The sequence below is a fragment of the Bos javanicus genome, chromosome 11 (assembly GCF_032452875.1).
Source record: "Bos javanicus breed banteng chromosome 11, ARS-OSU_banteng_1.0, whole genome shotgun sequence".
NCBI lineage: Eukaryota > Metazoa > Chordata > Mammalia > Artiodactyla > Bovidae > Bos > Bos javanicus.
In genome coordinates, this window is record NC_083878.1 from 6,451,822 (window position 1) to 6,470,352 (window position 18,531).

The window sequence follows — 18,531 nt, forward strand, 5'->3', positions numbered from 1 at the left end:
GATGGCAGCCCACCAGGCTCCCCCCTTCCCTGGGATTCTCCAGGCAAGAACACTGGAGTGGGTTGCCATTTCCTTCTCCAATGCAGGAAAGTGAAAAGTGAAAGTGAAGTCGCTCAGTCGTGTCTGACTCTTCGTGACCCCATGGACTGCAGCCTAGCAGGCCCCTCCGTCCATGGGATTTTCCAGGCAAGAGTACTGGAGTGGGGTACCATTGCCATGTCCACCCCAAACTCTCTAATGTGTCACCTTTCATGGCCAAGGGGAGTTAATCAGCTGACCTGGATTATCAACCTGGGATCAGTGTGATCACAAAGGTCCTTAAAAGTGGAAGAGGGAGGCAAAAGAGAAGGTTGGAGTGATGTGATGGGAAAAAGATTCTCCTGGTCATGGCTGGCTGTGAATATGGGAGCGGGGGCTGAACCCAGGAGAGGAGAGAGCCTCTAGAAGCTGGAAAAGGCAAGAGAATGAATTTTCCCTGAAGCTTGTTATCTGTTCTTTAGACAAAATATTACATCTTACAAGGGTTATAGAGCAAAATAATGGAAGAGATGTTGCTGGTACTGTTTGGAATCCTTGAATGGCCTTGTTCTGTCTGGACCAGTCCAGGGTTTTTAGGGGCCCACTCCCCTATCTGGGGGTGTTAGCAGGCACAAAGGAACCGCCTGCTCTGCCTCCCTGAACCTCCAGAGGCCTCCATACCCCTCCTGTTTCCTGCTTAGCATGTACACAGGCTCCCTAGTCTGAGACACCATCTGCTACTCCTTGACCTCTGACTCTAGCTGAACTTCATTCCTTGGCTCCTAATGGAGCAAGAAAACATCACTATTAAAGATTTTTAATAGCAACTGCTGCCGATTTTGCATTTGTGCATCTCTGTGTGACTGAAGTTGAGGTGGTGGTGATAATGGAGGGGAGCAAATTCATTTCAGGAAGAGTCACTTTTTCTTTTCAAATAGTCTTTTTTTTAAATATTTGGCCCAATATATATATTTATATTGATTTATTTTTACTTTTTGTCATGTGGCATGTGGGATCTTAGTTCCCTGACCAGGGAACCCACGCCTCCTGCCTTGGAAGCACAGAGCCTTAACCACTGGACCACCAGGGAGTCCAACACTATTTTTTTTAAACAGTCTGTTCTGGAATAACTGAAAGTTATTTGGGTTCATCTGCAGGCCCTTCCGGAGAAGGCAATGGCACCCCACTCCAGTACTCTTGCTTGGAAAATCCCATGGATGGAGGAGCCTGGTGGGCTACAGTCCATGGGGTCGCTAAGAATTGGACATGACTGAGCGACTTCACTTTCACTTTTCACTTTCATGCATTGGAGAAGGAAATGGCAACCCATTCCTGTGTTCCTGCCTTGAGAATCCCAGGGACAGGGGAGCCTGGTGGGCTGCCATCTATGGGGTCGCACAGTTGGACACGACTGAAGCAACTTAGCAGCAGCAGCAGCAGCAGCAGGCCCTTCCAGCCTCTATTTTTTGAGACTCTGAACAAGTTGGTCCATTTTCATGCTGTTGATGCCATTTCCACTCCACAGTTTGATGTTCTTATCCATGGCTTCTCTGAGTTTCTTGGGATGAAATTGTTGTCATTTGGAAGCCTTGGCCATGTGTCTTTGTAGGACAGGCTGCTACATTTCTGTGTGTCTTGGGCTACGATTTTCTCTGATCTAGCATCAAGTCTTGTGATTCAATAGACTCCAGAGGGACACGTGCAGAGGTACAAGACATGCAAAAGGGGGAGCTAGGTCCACTTCCAGGCAGGAGAGCAGCAGGGACGCTAAAAACAGTTCACTCTAAAGGGCAAATTACGATTTCACAGGACCGTTCAATTTACAACCCATTTGTCTGCAGTTTTTACCTTTCTCTAGCATTTTGCCATGCTAAGAATATATTAAAGTTTATATGAATTGATTGCATATCACGTGTGAGTCATTTTAATATCTATATTTAAAAACCATGTATATTATAAATAGGAACAATCGTGACTCCCTCAAAATACCAATGAGAGCCTTAGCATGAATCAGAATGAATTACCATGTTTCTCTCCACACTTGCAAATGCACTGAAACTGCACATCCATCCGTGGTGGGCTGAGTAAAGCCTCCCCACAAAGATGTCCACGTTCTGAGTCCCCAGAACATATGACTGTTATTTATATGGCAGTAAGGACTTCATCGGAGAAGGCGATGGCACCCTACTCCAGTACTCTTGCCTGGAGAATCCCATGGATGGAGGAGCCTGGTAGGCTGCAGTCCATGGGGTCGCTGAGAGTCAGACATGACTGAGCAACTTCACTTTCACTTTTCACTTTCACGCATTGGAGAAGGAAATGGCAACCCACTCCAGTGTTCTTGCCTGGAGAATCCCAGGGACGGGGGAGCCTAGTGGGCTGCCGTCTATGGGGTCGCACAGAGTCGGACACGACTGAATCGACTTAGCAGCAGCAGCAGCAGCAAGGACTTCATAGATATGATTAGGTTAATGACTGTGAGATGGGCAGTTTATCCTGGATTATCTGGATGGGCCCAGTGTAAACACAAGGCCCCTTAGAGAGGGAGGCAGAAGATCAGATTAGAGGACATGTGCTCAGTCACTCAGTGTCCGACTCTTTGTGACCCTATCACCACAGCCTGCCAGGCTCCTCTGTCCATGGGATTCTCCAGGCAAGAATACTGGAGTGGGTTGCCATGCCCTCCTCCAGGGGATCTTCCTGGCCCAGGGATCAAACACACGTCTTTGCATCTCCTGCATTGCAGATGGATTCTTTACCCACTGAGCCACCTAGGAAGCCCAAGAGAATACAGTGCAGGATAATAGCATTCAATTCAATATGGCCTGAGATGGGAGTCAAGAGAACTGTACCAGCAAAAACATACATGTATTAATAGATGAATGGGACAGAATAGAGCCCGGAAATAAACCTATACACCTATGGTCAACTCATCTTTGACAAAGGAGGCAAAAATATACAATGGAGAAAAGACAGTCTCACATAAATCAGTGAAGTTAGAACACTCTCTCACACTGCACAGAAAAATTCAGAGTGTTTTAAAGACCTCAATAGAAGACATGACGCCATAAAATTCCTAGAAGAAAACATAGCCAAAGCATTCTCGGATATAAATTGCAGCAATTTTTCTTAGCTCAGTCTCCCTAGGCAAAAGAAACAAAAACAAAAATAAACAAATGAGACCTGCTGCTGCTGCTGTTAAGTCGCTTCAGTCGTGTCCGACTCCGTGCGATCCCATAGGCGGCAGCCGACCAGGCTCTGCCATCCCTGGGATTCTCCAGGCAAGAACACTGGAGTGGGTTGCCATTTCCTTCTCCAATGCAGGAAAGTGAAAAGTGAAAGTGAAGTCGCTCAGTCGTGTCCGACTCTTTGCGACCCCCTGGACTGTAGCCTCCCAGGCTCCTCCGTCCATGGGATTTTCAGGCAAGAGTACTGGAGTGGGTTGCCATTGCCTTCTCCGAAATGAGACCTAATCAAACGTAAAAGTCTTTTGCACAGCAGAGGAAACCATCAACAAAATAAAAAGACAACCTGCGGACTGGGAGAAAATATTTTAAATGATATGACTGACAAGGGGTTAATCTCCAAAAGATACAAACAACTCATAAAATTCAATGTCAAAAAGACAAACAACCCAGTCAAAAAATGGGCAGAAGACCTAAATAGACATTTCTCCAAAGGAGACATACAGATGGCTGACAGGCACATGAAAAGATGCTCAGTATCACTGATTATCAGAGAAACACAAGTCAAAATCTCGGTGAGCTATCACCTCACACTGGTCAGAATGGCCACCATCAAAAAATCTACAAATAATAAATGCTGGAGAGGGCTTGGAGAAAAGGGAACCCTCCTGCACGGGTGGTGGGAATGTAATTGGTGCAATCACTACAGAGAACAGTATGCAGGTTCCTTAAAAAACTAAAAATAGAGTTATGACATGATCCAGCAACCCCACTGCTGGGCTTATATCTGGAAAAGACAAAAGCTCTAATTCAAAAAGATACATGTATCCTGAAGTTGTGTCTGTTGACAGATGAATGGATAAAGATATAGCACATGTGTACAATGGACTATTATGCAGCCATAAAAAGAGTGAAATAATGCCATTTGCAGCGACATGCATGGACCTCGAGGGCATTACACTAAGTCAGATAAAGACAAATGCTGCATGATATCCTTATATGTGGAAGCTACAAAAGCCGAACACACTGAAACAGATTCAGTGGTGGTTATGAGAGTCTAGGGGCTTGGAAACTGGGGAGATGTTGCTCAAAGAGCACAAATTTGCAGTCAGAAGACGACTAAGTCCTGGAAATCTAAAGTCAGCACAGTGATCATACTCAACGTTGTTGCTCAGTCATTCCATCGTGTCTGACTCTTTGCGACCCCATGGACCACAGCACGCCAGGCTTCCCTGTCCTTCACCATCTCCCTGAGCTTGCTCTAACTCATGTCCAGTGAGTCATTGATGCCATCCAACAATCTCATCCTCTGTCGCCCCTTCTCCTCCTGCCCTCCATCTTTCCCAGCATCAGAGTCTTTTCCAGTGAGTCGGCTCTTTGCATCAGGTGACCAAAGTACTAGAGCTTTAGCATCAGTCCTTCCAATGAATATTCAACATTACTGTGTTATAAATGTCAAAGTTGCTAGGAGACTGTTCTCACCACAAAAAAGAAATGATAATTATGTGATGTGATCAAGTTGTTAGCTAGGACTACAGGGGTAACATATTGTAATACATAAATGTATCAAATCAACATGTCAATTATCACAAATTTTAAAAAAGGACTTCTGAGCTACTTGCCAAACACATATATCAGTTTAGATGATAAGTTTTCAGGTTAAAACTCTCACTTAATAAGAGTTAGTCACTCAGTCTTGTCTGATTCTTTGTGACCCCATGGACAGTAGCCCACCAGGCTCCTCTATTCATGGAATTCTCCAGGCAAGAATACTGGAGTGGGTTGCCATTCCCTTCTCCAGGGGATCTTTTCAACCCAGAGATCGAACCTGTGTCTCCTGCATTGAAGGAGGGCCTAAATCACATATTAAGTCAATTATTAATTATTAGGGGTCATTAACTTAATTATTAGGGATCATATTAACTATTAGGGATCAGGCATTATTTTTATTCTGAGAGGTAGGTGGAGCTCCCAGGCAGGGTCTCCTAGGCCATATTCAGGGTTTTGTTATCTTTTCCTAATGAAAGAGTTTAGGCAGGTGAATCTTAGGATCTTGTGGATCTTGTCTGGGTTTTGAAAGATGCCCAGGTAGAGCACTGGGTCAGCTGAACTGCCTCCGGCTGGATGGATGGATCTCCACTGTCAGCTCCAGTGCAGGGAGCGGGGTGGGGGCAGGGAGCAGGGCGGGGGTGGTGGTGAAGGGTGGGGGTGGGGTGTAAGCAACAGGGCCTTATCCAGGCTGCATTTTATGGCGCATTGTTGCTCTGATTATTACCACCTCCCTCGCCCAAAGAAGCGCTTCCCTGGTGGCTCAGCAATAAAGAATCCTCCTGCAATGAAGGTGACTCGGGTTCCATCCCTGGGTCAGGAATATCCTCTGGAGAAGGACATGGCAACCCATTCCAGTATTCTTGCCTGGAGAATCCCATGGACAGAGGAGCCTGGTGGGCTACAGTCCATGAGGTCCCAAAGAGTCAGACATGAATGAAGCGACTGAGCATGTCCCCTAAGAACTGACATCTGTTCACTTGGTATGTTTTTCATGCTTTGCATAAAGAAGTACAGCATTTTGGAGCTGGGAGGAATTTTACCTGAGTTCCCAAAGCATCACTACATTACAGGTGAAGACAAGTGAGGCTCCGGGGGACAAGGGACTCTCCCGAGGTCTCCCGCCACCTCTGCTCCTCCTGCGGGGGTGTCCCTTCCATGCACCACCCTCCAGAAGCTAGCTGGGTGCAGACATCTCCCTAGCAGCACCACATTTTTAGTTCAGACAAAGGTGTTAAGTGTTCCATTTCTGCCTAACTGTCCTTTCTTTTAGAGAGTTGTCTTTTAAAAAAGAAGTGTTTATTTATTTTAAAACATTTATTTATTTATTCCGCTGTGCTAAGTCTTTTCGTTTTAGCATGTGGGGTCTAGTTCCCTGAGCAGGGATCAGACACGGGCCCCCTGCACTGGGAGTGTAGAGCCTTAGCCACTGGGCCACCAGGGAAGTCCCTAGAAAGTTTTTGAGAAAGGGATTTTAGGGACTCTGGGTCTTCATCGCGCATACCTCATGGGGGCAGGTAGAAAAACACGAAATAGACTTCAGGCAGGCTGTTCCTGGGGGACAAACCACTGGCTCTTCCTTCCCCACCCTCTCCGCCCCACCTCCACCTTTGCCATCACAAGAGCTATCATTTACTCAGCCGTGGTGTGCAAGACACTCCAATCTTTCCAACCCTCCCCATCACCCTAGGAGCTAGAAATTGCTATTTCCATTTCACAGATGAGGAAATGGAGGCTCCCAAAGTTCAATAACTTTGTGCCCCAAATCACACACCTCATGAATGGCAGAATTCTATCCATCTGATTCCACGGCTTATAATACGTTCTTACAACATATGTTGCCAATGTATCTGGAACATACTGGCACTGGACTTTTATAGTTTTTTTTTTTTTTTTTTGGCCGTGCGCTTTGGCATGGTGGGATCTTAGTTCCCTAACTGGGGATCAAACTGTACCCCCTGTGTTAGAAGCACAGAGTCTTAACCGCTGAACCACGAGGGAAGTCCCTGGCATTAGACTTTAAAAATATACATTTTAAAATATTTTATTTATTTGTTTATTTATTTGCCTGCGCTGGGTCTTAGCTGTGGCATGCGGGATGTAGTTCCCCGACCAGGGATCAAACCCAGGCCCCCTGCATTGGGAATTCAGAGTCTTAGCCTGTGGACCACCAGGGAAATCCCCCCAGCACTAGACTTTTACTTGCTTGAAATGATCTGTATTTTAAACCAAGATCAGCTTCACATTTCAGTTTCATGTCTTCCAAAGGTGTGTCTTAGGGACATAAAACAGAAACATGAAAAACCATTTGGGAGCTGCCTAAGTGGTTACAATAATTGCCATCCTCGGAATAAAGCTGCTGCTTTGATAATTTTTTTCAAAACAAAAAAGAACCTTCAAAACTACCTAGTTCATCGTTTAATTCCGTAGATGATGAAAGCAGCATGGAGACCCCAGGGCCTCGGCCAGTCTTGGAGCCTGGTGAGACCCAGAGCCGGGACTAGAAACAGCCCTGGCCGAGTGGTGAGGAATGGCTTTGCATCTCAGGGCCCCATGAACGCCACAACCTCCCTGCCTTGTGTAGAGGAGCTGGGTGACGGAGGCCAGGCCCTTGCCTACCTGCAGAACTCTCCTTCAGATTCTGGCAGCAGGAGCGAGGCCATGGGGTTCTTCATCAGATCGGCCACCAGGAGGTCCTTGGGTGTCACATAGAAGAAAGGAATCCCAGTACTGTTGTCGAAGGGGCCATCACTGATGGGCAGGCAGGTCCCAAATGGCAGGCCTGGGATCTAACAAACATCAAGGGGGAAAAAAGGGCCTTTTCAATACAGGGCTGTGGACTGACTTGAGCTGGGAGCGAAGTCTGTGTCTCTGACCAGAAAACAGAGCATTGGGGATGCAACAGCAGCATGACATCACCACGGTTTTGACAGGTCATAAACCCAGGCAGAGTGGTTCCCAATCTATCCCCTTTACCCGTTGATGGCTTCATGATTTCTACAGAGGAGCTTAGCAGTGGCGCCTGTGGATGGGGAGTGGTGAGGGAATTATTCTTGAAGCTTCAGAAAAACAGCAAACACACTGTATTGTGACTTCCCTCGTGGTCTAGTGGTTAGGACTCCATGCTTCCACATGGGGGCCCAGGTTCGATCCCTGGTCCGGGAACTAAGAGCTCACATGCCATGTGGTGTGGCCCAAAACAAACCAAAAAATTAAGGGACAAAATAAAAAACTAATTAAAAAACCACTCTATTAAATTGAAAGTTATTTGGGGGAAAGGCATTGAAATTCATGGAGGGTTGGAGGGTTACTAAAGACCTTTCTCACAAGCTGCCCCGGGAATCCCACTGCCTTCACCACCTGCACCAAAATTTTGGCAACTCTGGGGATAGAATTTTTTTTTTTTTTTTAATTTAAATTCTGGGTTTATCCCCTTCCTTCTCTCTGGCGAAGCAGTGGCTGTTGAGGATCCGCTGCAGGGAGGATTTCACCATCCGGCCGCTGGGGTCCGAAACCAGCAAAACCTCCGCTGCGCTTCTCCGCGCCGCCGCCGCTGCTCGCCGTTCGCTGGGGATAGAATTTAAACCTCACATCTTACCTGGTCTTTGGAATTCAGGAACTTTCTGTTATAGTTTCCTTTAGGGTTCTACTACTTCCTCACTTATCACTCATATATTTTATTGTAGTAAGTAATATTTCAGTCATATAATTCAGTAACTTAAGGGAATTTGTTTCTTACCCTATTAGCTTCAAGGAAGACACAGAAGCATGCAAAAACAATTTCTGTTCACGATCATTCAGTACAGCAGGTGAGATTCTCAGACATACACACAAATATTTCTCAGGTTTTTCCCAAGCCCTGCTGGGTCCAGCATCATGACCTTTACCCTTTATAGAGTGTGATTCTCATCGTTACTTAGCTCAGCACTCGGGGGCTGTCTTTGAAGTATCACTTAACAACAGTATGTAGAATTACGATAAGGGGTGGCTTTAACCTTTGAAGAAATCCTACAAAATGGTAACATGTCATTACCAGATCCTGTTTTCAGCTGGTCATTCACAAACTTTGTGATGGGGTTGCAAAGAGTCGGATACGCCTGAGAGACTGAACTGAACTGATTCACACACTGGCTGGTCATGCTGGGCACACATGCCAGGCATGCAGTGAAAGTTCTCTGAATTTATTGGACTTGGTGTAAATGTCAATAGTGGAAAAGGGAACTACTAACAAGGCTAAGAAAAGGGATGTTGAAAGTCATAATATCTTTGAATACTTTGGCATTAGACTTTTAATTGCTGGGCAGGATCTATGTTTTAAACCAAGATCAGCTTCATATCCTCTGAAGGTGTGTCTTAGGAGCATAAGATATTGCTGTGGAAAACTATTTGAAGGCTGCGAGAGATGTTAAGATCATCTCCATCATCAGAATAAAGTTGTCATTTAGATTCTTTTTTTTCCCAAAGCATAAAAGGACCTTCAGAACTACCTAGTCCAACACACTTTCATAGATGAGAAAAGCGAAGAGAAGGACCCAGTGACTTAGTCACAGTTTCAGAGCTGGTGAGACCCGGATCTGGGCCCAGAACCTTCCCCGGCTGCCCTACCCCATGACCTACAAATGTCATAATAAAATAAATTTTTTTGCATTAAATAAATAGGGGTTCAAATTACTGCCCTGTAATAAAACCCTTACAACTATCTCTTTTTAAAATTGTATTAATTTATTTTAATTGGAGGATAATTACTTTACAATATTGTGATCGTTTTTGCCATAGGTCTCTTTAAGTTTTTTTTTTTTTTAAAGTGTACCGTTTTTACTTACTGAATTTGTTACAATATTACTTCGGTTTTTTGTCTTTTTGGGCGCAAGGCAGGTGGGATCTTAGCTGCCCATCAGGGATGGAACCACACCCCTTGCAGGGGAAGGCCAAGTCCCAACCACTGGACCACCACTGGACTCCTTACATCTATCTCAACAGCCCTAAAAGCTTTACGGAGGGTGCTCATGCAGGAATGCTACATCCTCATCAAGTATCCATGTTATTTCAGCTTCAGGTGGAACCATGTCTAACAGGTGAATAAAACAGCCTGTGAACTGAAGGAGGAGAGCTGCAGCTGGTGACAGCGCTGTCGCTCCGGCACTCACAGCTTCGGCACAGGAAGCCTCCTTTCCAGAACGGTTCTCGAATGCCATTGTTTTAAATGTAAATTTCCACCGAAGCCACTGTTCTGGCGTCAGCAGGGGACAGGGCAATTCCGGTCGGTGGGCGGGAATGGGGCTGGATGCGGGGAGGGGCTGGCTGTGCGGCTTGGTGATGCCAAAGGCGGCTCTGGCGTCTTTTGTCCAGGTCTCTGGTCAGGCGTGGTGATTTGCACCCCTTCTTTGGCCATTTCAAGACCGCGCTTCGGTCCTCATCCACCTGGCAGGAAGCCTGCTTGTCGTCCTTCCTCTCGCACCACCCCCCCCCCCACCCCCGCCCCCGCCCCCGGTTTGCCCGGGTAACCGAAGCAAAATCTGCTTTCATTAATTACACGCTGTCCACCCCGATCCAGACCCCCGCACGCGTCTGCTAGACCTGGATCGGAGCACGGGAGTGGCGCCAGGCTCTCCGGGTCCCCTGGGCGCGCCAGGCACTCCCCTGCACGCGGCTCCGGCCGGGGCGGCTTACCTTCTCATGGGCGGACACGGTGGCCAGACAGCCCCAGGCGCTGGCGTGGGCCAGGAAGCGGGCGATGCCTGGGCGCAGCCTCGCGCCGCCCTCGCGCGGGTAGGAGAACATCCCGGGCGGCGCGGGGGGCGGCCTGGCGCGGGCGGCGCCCTCCGGGGGAGGCAGGTGCGCGTCCTCCTTGTGCGCTGAGGCCGGGAAGCTCCGCTGCCAGAGGCTGCCCGAGTCCCCCAGCAGCGCGGGCAGCGTCTCCTCCGTGGAAGCTCCGTCCAGCTCCTCGTCCACCTCGTTGGTGACGGCCCAGGACACGGAGCTCACGATCACGTAGCCCGCGGCCGGGGACAGCAGGGCGCCACACCACAGCAGCCAGGACAGGCGGGGCCCGGGCCGCCGGCCGCAGCGCCGCGACATCTTGCGGAGCGCGCGGGGCCCCGGGGACCCCGAGAGGGACGCGCCGCCCCCGCCGCAGGTGCCCGGGTGGGGCCCCGGGCGGTCCTCGCAGCCGCGCGCTGCGCTGGGAGGTGGGGCTCCCGCACGCACTGCAGCCGCGGTGCGCAGTCCTCCCTGCGCGCCTGGCCTGGGCTGCGCTTCTTTTCCGGGTGGATGGCACAGCGTTCTCCAGCCAGACGCGGGGCCGTTGAGGTCCCGGCTCAGCGCACTCCTCCACTCACCAACTGTGCGGCCCTACCGAGTCACGTAACCTCTCTGTGCCCGGTTCTTTCATTAGGAAACACAGAAAACAGTATTTACCATCGCGGGGGTGAGGGATGGGAGGATGAAAGCGGTTAATGTTTGGAGAGGTTTAGGCCAGTGTGTGGCGTGAAGCAAGCGCTATGCGCTGTGAAATAGACAAGAGGCAGGGGTGGTTGTCGTTTGGTCCAGGAGGAAGCTGAGCGAAGGGGGATGGTAAGATTAGTCTTACCAAGTCTTCTGAGGCCAAGGCCCTGTCCTCTTGCTCTGTAAGCACCGTGGTCGTCTTACACTTGGCTGTGACAGGAGAGCATTGCCACCAGTTCATCTAAAACTCCAAGAAGTAAAGAACCCACCTGCAGGAGCCTGCAAGTTCCATCCCTGGATGAGGAAGATCCCCCGGAGGAGGGCACTGGCAACCCATTCCAGTATTCTTGCCTGGAGAATTTCATGGACAGAGGAGCCTGGCGGGCTACAGTCCATGGGGTCCAAAAGAATGAGACACGACTGAGCACAGGGCAGGGCATCTAAAATCATAATCAAATTGCTCACTACTTATATGTTGTGTCCAGCTCAGCAGATAGGGATTGCAAGTGGTCGACGGCACAGTTTGGGGAAAAGAAACTAGAGACAGAATTAAAGTTTTAAAGATGGGACCAGGGGACTCAAGACCTCTTGGGTCCAGAGCCCTGTTCCTCGGGCCCACATCATTTTTATTTAGTGTCTTGGCAAGCAGGAAGTATCTGTTGTGTTACGAAGTCAGCTTTCTGTGTCCCTGGTCACATCTCCCATTTTATTGATTACTTTAAACTATCTTTGTTATTTTCTTGTACAACGGCTCTCACCTAGCTGGAGGTCATAAACCTGCATATGCCTTGGGAAAACATCTTAGTGCGCGCACAAGCAATGTTCTGAACTTATGCTGACCCGGCGTTCCAAGGTCCACACTATTTTTTTCCTTAGCCTAGCAGGGTATGCCGACCCCAATTGATCAACCCGATGTACTTTTATTTGGGTTATGCTGTATTGCTATATTTTGCTTTTATTCTTTTCCCATGGTGATTTTCTCAAGGCTTAGCCAGAGCAATGGAGAAGGCAATGGCACCTCACTCCAGTACTCTTGCCTGGAAAATCCCATGGACGGAGGGGCCTGGTGGGCTGCAGTCCATGGGGTCGCTAGGAGTCGGACACGACTGAGCGACTTCACTGTATTTTTTCACTTTCATGCATTGGAGAAGGCAATGGCAACCCACTCCAGTGTTCTTGCCTGGAGAATCCCAGGGACGGGGGAGCCTGGTAGGCTGCCGTCTATGGGGTCGCCCAGATTCGGACACGACTGAAGCGACTTAGCAGTAGCAGCAGCAGCCAGAGCAACAGGCGGCTGACTATTAACCCCTGCACTTATACACTAAAATGAAGGTGAGGGACTTTCCTGGGGGTCTGGTGGTTGGGACTTCCAGCTCCCACGCAGGGGGCCCTAGTTTGGTCCCTGGTTGAGGAACTGGATCACACATGTCTCAACTGTAAGTTCATATGCTTCACCGAGCATGCGAACTCTTGATTATCCCTCGTGGGTCAACTGAGACCCTGGCGCAGTCCGATAGAGAGAAGGAGAATAAATGCCTGCAGCCGGAGAGAATGTGGCCAGGATGGTGTGACAGAGGACTGTATGAGAGGACCACTATGCAACAACAGTCTCTGACTGATGGGTGGCATCACTGACCCGATGGACATGTGTCTGAGCAAACTCCAGGGGATAGGAAAGCACAGGGAAGCCTGGTGGGCTGCGGTCTGTGGGGTCACAACGAGTCAGACACGACTGAGCGACTGCATAACAACTGGTGGATGGGAATTTGACTTGTTTCCACCAATAGAGTTCTATGAACAGTCATGTATGCCGGTGTGTCGGCTTCTTCCACGCCCTTTCTCACTTCCCTCAGCCCCTTTGTTTTCTCCGGTTGTTGCTGTGGTGACTGTTTAATGGGGTACAGACAGCATCAGGTCGCCTCAGCGGTCCATGTCCCTTGCTTTCTGTCTCCGGGCCTCTGTGCCAACTGCCACATGGAACATCAGTAGGGCTTGGCTGAGCAACGTGGAGACACATAGTTGCAGAACATTAATCCCCACCGGGACAACCTTTGACCAGTGGGTTTAGGAACCAGAGGATGAATGTGCCCCACTTCCAAGTTGCAAGTGGATGATTCTGAAGGTCACGCTACAGTTTCCTGGAGGGTCTCCAACAGGGCCGAGCCCCGGTTCCGCACAGTGGTAAGCGGCTCAGTGATGCTCCCCTGGAGTGGCTCTCCTTCCGCCATATCCCCGTAATTCTGGCCAGTGCCCTCCACTGCTGTTCTGCAGGACCACATCCCAAAGCGAGCACCTACGTCAAGTCCGCTTCTTAGACTCAGTTCTTGGGAGGAAGCCAAGCTCAGGCCCAGGTGCGCACACACAAGCGTTCTCTAGAGAACGTATCTTGCGGTGGAGTTGCGGTCTAGGCGAGTGTGTTTCACTTTATTATATAACGTCACACTGATTTCCTGAACGGTTGTATCAGTTTATCACTACCATTAGTGTGTGGTGGTTTCTGCTGCTCCATATTCTCATCGGCATATTACTGTTAGGTTCTCTAACCGCCCCCTGCAATTTATGGATGAGTAATGATAATTCTTTTTTTTTTTTTTAATGTTTGATTTTTGGTTTTTGGCTGTGCCACACAGCATGTGGGATCTTCCTTCCTCAACCAGACATTGAACTTGTGCTCCCTGCATTGGAAGGGTGGAGTCTTAATCCTGGGACCACCAGAGAAGTCCCTGATAACTCATTTCTATTTTAATGGCTCATGTGGCTCATTGCCTTCTCATACATGTGTTGGTCAGTTGGATACTCTCATTTTTTGAAATGCCTGTCAATACCTCCTATCTGTTTTTATTGGGTTGTCTGTGTTTTCTTGTATTGATTCATAAGAATTCGTTTTATTTCCTATGTATGTTCCCGCTTTTGGGTGTTGTGTTACAAATTGTCTTTGGCCTGTGGTGATGGTTAATTTCATGAGTCAGCTCCGCTGGAGAAAGAGATGCCCAGATAGCTGGTAAAACGTTACTTCTGGCTGTGTCGGTATTACTGGGAGAGATTAGCATTTGAATCAGATTGGATAAAGAGCATCGCGCTCACTGATGCAGTGGGCATCATCCACTGAGGACCTGGACAGGACAGAAAGCAGGGGGAGGACCGATCTGCTCTCGGCCTGATCGGGATGTGCATTTGCCCTTGGACATGGACACTCGTGGTTCTGGAGCCTTTGGCCTCGGGCTGGGACCCACTGTATTGCTTCCTCTGGTTCTCCAGCCTTTGAGTTGTCAGCTGTCAGTTTTGAGAGCCCACAAGCCTCACAGACCAGCTGGTACCTGGTCTGGTGCTTGCCAGGCTCTAGAACTATGAGAAAATAAACTTCCGTTGTTTAAGCCGTCAGTCTGGTATATTAGATGAATACCATAAATACACGGAAGCTGGCGTATCCACTCTCCAATGGATGGGTATTAGTATTGTTTTCAGGTGTTATCTATTATGACTAAAGTTGCTATAAGCCCTCTTTACAAGTCTTTTTGTGAATATGTGTTTTCTTTCCTTTGGGTAAGTACTTAGGAATGAAATCATTGGGTCCTAGAACAGATATATGTTTAATTGTATACAGAATTTTCTGTTCTGGTCTGAATATTTGTGTCCACCTTCATATGTTGAAGTTCTAACCCGTAATGGGATGGTATCTGGAAGTGGGGCTTTTAGCAGCAGCAGCAGCAGCAGCAGCAGCAGCAGGGTTAGATTAGGTCGTGATGGGTTTAATGGCCTTCTAAGAAAAGGAAGAGACGGGTTTAATGGCCTTCTAAGAAAAGGAAGAGACAGAGTGTCCGTACCCCTGCCTCACTCTATGTACCGGGGAAGCCCATGAACAGACACAGCCAGAGGCAGATATTTGCAAACGGGAGGAGAGCCTTCATGAGAAACCTGACTCCTTGATCTCTGAACTTCCAGCCTCCACAGGAGGGACAGATATTTCTTTTCTAAGTCACTCAGTTTATGACATTTTGTTATGACAGCCCAAGCAGAAAGAAACACTTTCAAACCATTTTCCAAAGTGATTTTGTGTGTGTGTGTGCCATGTTATAGTCCTACTGGGAATATATGACTCCATGAGGTCGCTAAATGATGCAAAGGAGCTATATGGAATTGGAGCTCAGTTACGTGGTTTAGTAACATTTCCCACAGGTTTCAGATTTGTGTATTGTAAACAATCCTGAACCATCATGTATGTGTAGTTATAGAAAAGTATTCCCCTACTAGCAAATAATGTGAGGTTTGGTTGCCGGAAATTGGTGCTTGGTATATTTACAAGCAGATTTGACTAGTAATAGGAGAAATTAGATTGTAGGTCTGCTGCTTACCCATCACTTGCCATTAATGAATACTTTGTTAAGGACAATAAGAGGCACACAGTCAAAAGTAACAAAGCACAATTTAAAGTTTGGGGCTGGAGATTTACAAGAGGAGCCTGGGATGTTTTCTTGAGTCAAGAACATTTCTTTCTTGTTCTTGTTCAAGAAACAGCAGCTAGAAAAGACCAATTGAACATGTCAAAGAGGCAACTTGAAAGATCTTCAACTGGGAAAAGATGGAATAATATAAGTATCAAAACGAAAAATGATGGCAGTTTTAAAAAAAAAAGTCTAAACTTACATTTACCAATTTACCATACTTCCCAGCAATTGCACTCCTGGGCATTTATCCCAGAGAAATAGAAAAATGTTCCCCACAAAACCCTATATACACCACTGTTCATAGCAGCTTTATTCACGATAACCCCAAACTGGAAACAATCCAAATATCCCTCAATAAGTGCATGAACAGCAGTGTATCCATACCATGGGATACCCCTCAGCATTAAAAAGAAACTATTAATACATGCAACCACTTGGGTGGATCTTAAAAGCATCCTGCCGAGAACAGAAGCTAGTCTCAAAGGTTACGTATTGTGTGATTTCATTTCCGTAACATTCTTAAAAGGACAAAATGGTGGGAGTGGGAAACAGCGGGCTGCTCAGGGTTGGTGACGGTGTGCGCTGTAAACAGCTGTAGCATGAGGGAGCTCTGCGGAATCACAGTTCTGTTTCTTGACTGTGGGGTTTGTTGCCCACAGGCGAGAGGAAGTCCCAGAGCTTTACGCACAGACGGCACCATGGCAAATTCCGGCTTTTGATGTTATAATCTAATTATGTAAATTAGAATGGGGGAAACTGGGTGGAGAGTGCACACGTCTCTGAGTTAATAATGATTAGAAACAACTGAAAACAAACCCTCATTAGTCATCTGTGGAAACTGTTAGGACATCCAACTTAATCTGAAAAAACTTTTTCTTTTTCCAGATAATTCTAAACAATTAAAAAGTTTATTTTATATTGGAGTTCAATTGATTAACAACATTGTGTTAGTTTCAGGTGTACGGCAAAGTGATTTGGTTATACACACACATCTATCTATGCTTTTTCAAGTTCTTTTCCCATTTAGGTTATTACAGAATATTGAAAACAGTTTTCTGTGCTATACAGTAGGTCCTTGTTGGTTCCCTATTTTATGTACACTAGTGTGAATATGTCAATCCCAAATTCCCAATTTATCCCTCCCCCACTTTTATTTTTTTTTTTAAGCAAAAATAACTCAAGCATTGATCCTGCCTTCCCTCTATGAATTATATTTCAAGGTAACCAAATTGTTCTGGAGAAGACTCCTGAGAGTCCCTTGTACAGCAAGATCAAACCAGTCAATCCTAAAGGAAATCAACTCTGAATATTCATTGGAAGGACTGGTGCTGAAGCTGAAGTTCCAGTATTTTGGTCGCTGATTCAAATAGCAGACTCATTGGGAAAGTCTCTGATGCTGGGAAAGATTGAATGCAGGAAGAGAAGAGGGCACCAGAGGATGAGATGGCTGGATGGCATCACTGATACAGTGGACATGAACCTGGGCAAACTTCCTGAGATGGTGAGGGGCAGGGAGGCCTGGCGTGTGCAATGCATGGGGTCACACAGAGTCAGGAACGACTAGGGGACTGAACAACAACAACAACCAAATTGTTGATGAGGGAAAAATTTGCTTTCTATGTGAACTCCAGCTAATACGTTAGAAACAATTATAAAATTGAAAAAGTCATCATTTTGCACCATCCATTGGATCATAGAAAAAGCAAGAGAATTCCAGAAAAACATCTACTTCTGCTTCATTGACTACGGCAAAGCCTTTAACTTCGTGGATCACAACAAACTGTGGAAAATTCTTAAAGAGATGGGAATACCAGACCACTTTACCTGCCTCCTGAGAAATCTGTATGCAGGTCAAGAAGCAACAATTAGAACTGGTCATGGAACAGACTGGTTCCAAATAGGAAAAGGAGTACATCAAGGCTGAATATTGTCACCCTGCTTATTTAACTTAAGCATCATGAGAAATGCTGGGCTGGAAGAAGCACAAGCTGGAATCAAGATTGCTAGGAGCAATATCAATCACCTCAGATATGCAGATGACACCACCCTTATGGCAGAAAGCAAAGAGGAACTAAAGAGCCTCTTGATGAAAGTGAAAGAGGAGAGTGGAAAACCTGGCTTAAAACTCAATATTCAGGAAACTAAGATCATGGCATCTGGTCCCATCACTTCATGGCAAATAGATGGGGAAACAGTGGAAACAAGTGACAGACTTTCTTTTCTGGGCTCCAGAATCACTGCAGACGGTGACGCAACCATGAAATTAAAACACACTGGTTCCTTCGAAGAAAAGCTATGACCAATCTAGACAGCATATTAAAAAACCAACAAAGGTCCGTCTACTCAAAGCTATGGTTTTTCCAGTAGTCATGTACAGATGTGAGAGTTGGACCATAAAGAAAGCTGAAAGTCGAAGAGTTGATGCTTTTGAACTGTGGTGTTGGAGAAGACTCATGAGAATCCCTTAGACTGCAAGGAGATCCAAGCAGTCCATCCTGAAGGAAATCAGTCCTGAATATTCATTGTGGCTCAGATCATGAACTCCTTATTGCCAAATTCAGGCTTAAATTGAAGAAAGTAGGGAAAACCACTAGACCATTCAGGTATGACCTAAATCAAATCCCTTATGACTATACAGTGGAAGTGAGAAATAGATTTCAGGGCCTAGATCTGATAGATAGAGTGCCTGATGAACTATGGAATGAGGTTCGTGACATTGTACAGGAGACAGGGATCAAGACCATCCCCATGGAAAAGAAATGCAAAAAAGCAAAATGGCTGTCTGTGGAGGCCTTACAAATAGCTGTGAAAAGAAGAGAAGTGAAAAGCAAAGGAGAAAAGGAAAGATATAAGCATCTGAATGCAGAGTTCCAAAGAATAGCAAGAAGAGA

General features: G+C 46.9%; 1 protein-coding gene across 4 annotated transcripts in view; it reads right to left on the reverse strand.

Moving 5' to 3' along the window:
- Window positions 1-11,380, reverse strand: part of CREG2 (cellular repressor of E1A stimulated genes 2) — a 40,893-nt gene extending 29,513 nt beyond the window's left edge. For 2 of the 4 annotated variants that reach the window (XR_009739275.1, XM_061431690.1), the window contains exons 1-2: window positions 10,422-10,929; window positions 7,371-7,540 (exon numbers count right to left, since the gene is read on the reverse strand). Coding sequence is in view for 3 of the 4 variants with exons in the window: in XM_061431690.1 (XP_061287674.1) it covers window positions 7,371-7,540; window positions 10,422-10,829 (578 nt within the window). In the remaining variant the exon portion in view is untranslated. Of the gene's footprint in view, window positions 1-7,370; window positions 7,541-10,421 lie in introns of all 4 variants that reach the window. The other 2 variants (XM_061431689.1, XM_061431691.1) reach the window with 2 other exon arrangements.
- Window positions 11,381-18,531: the final 7,151 nt, after the last annotated feature.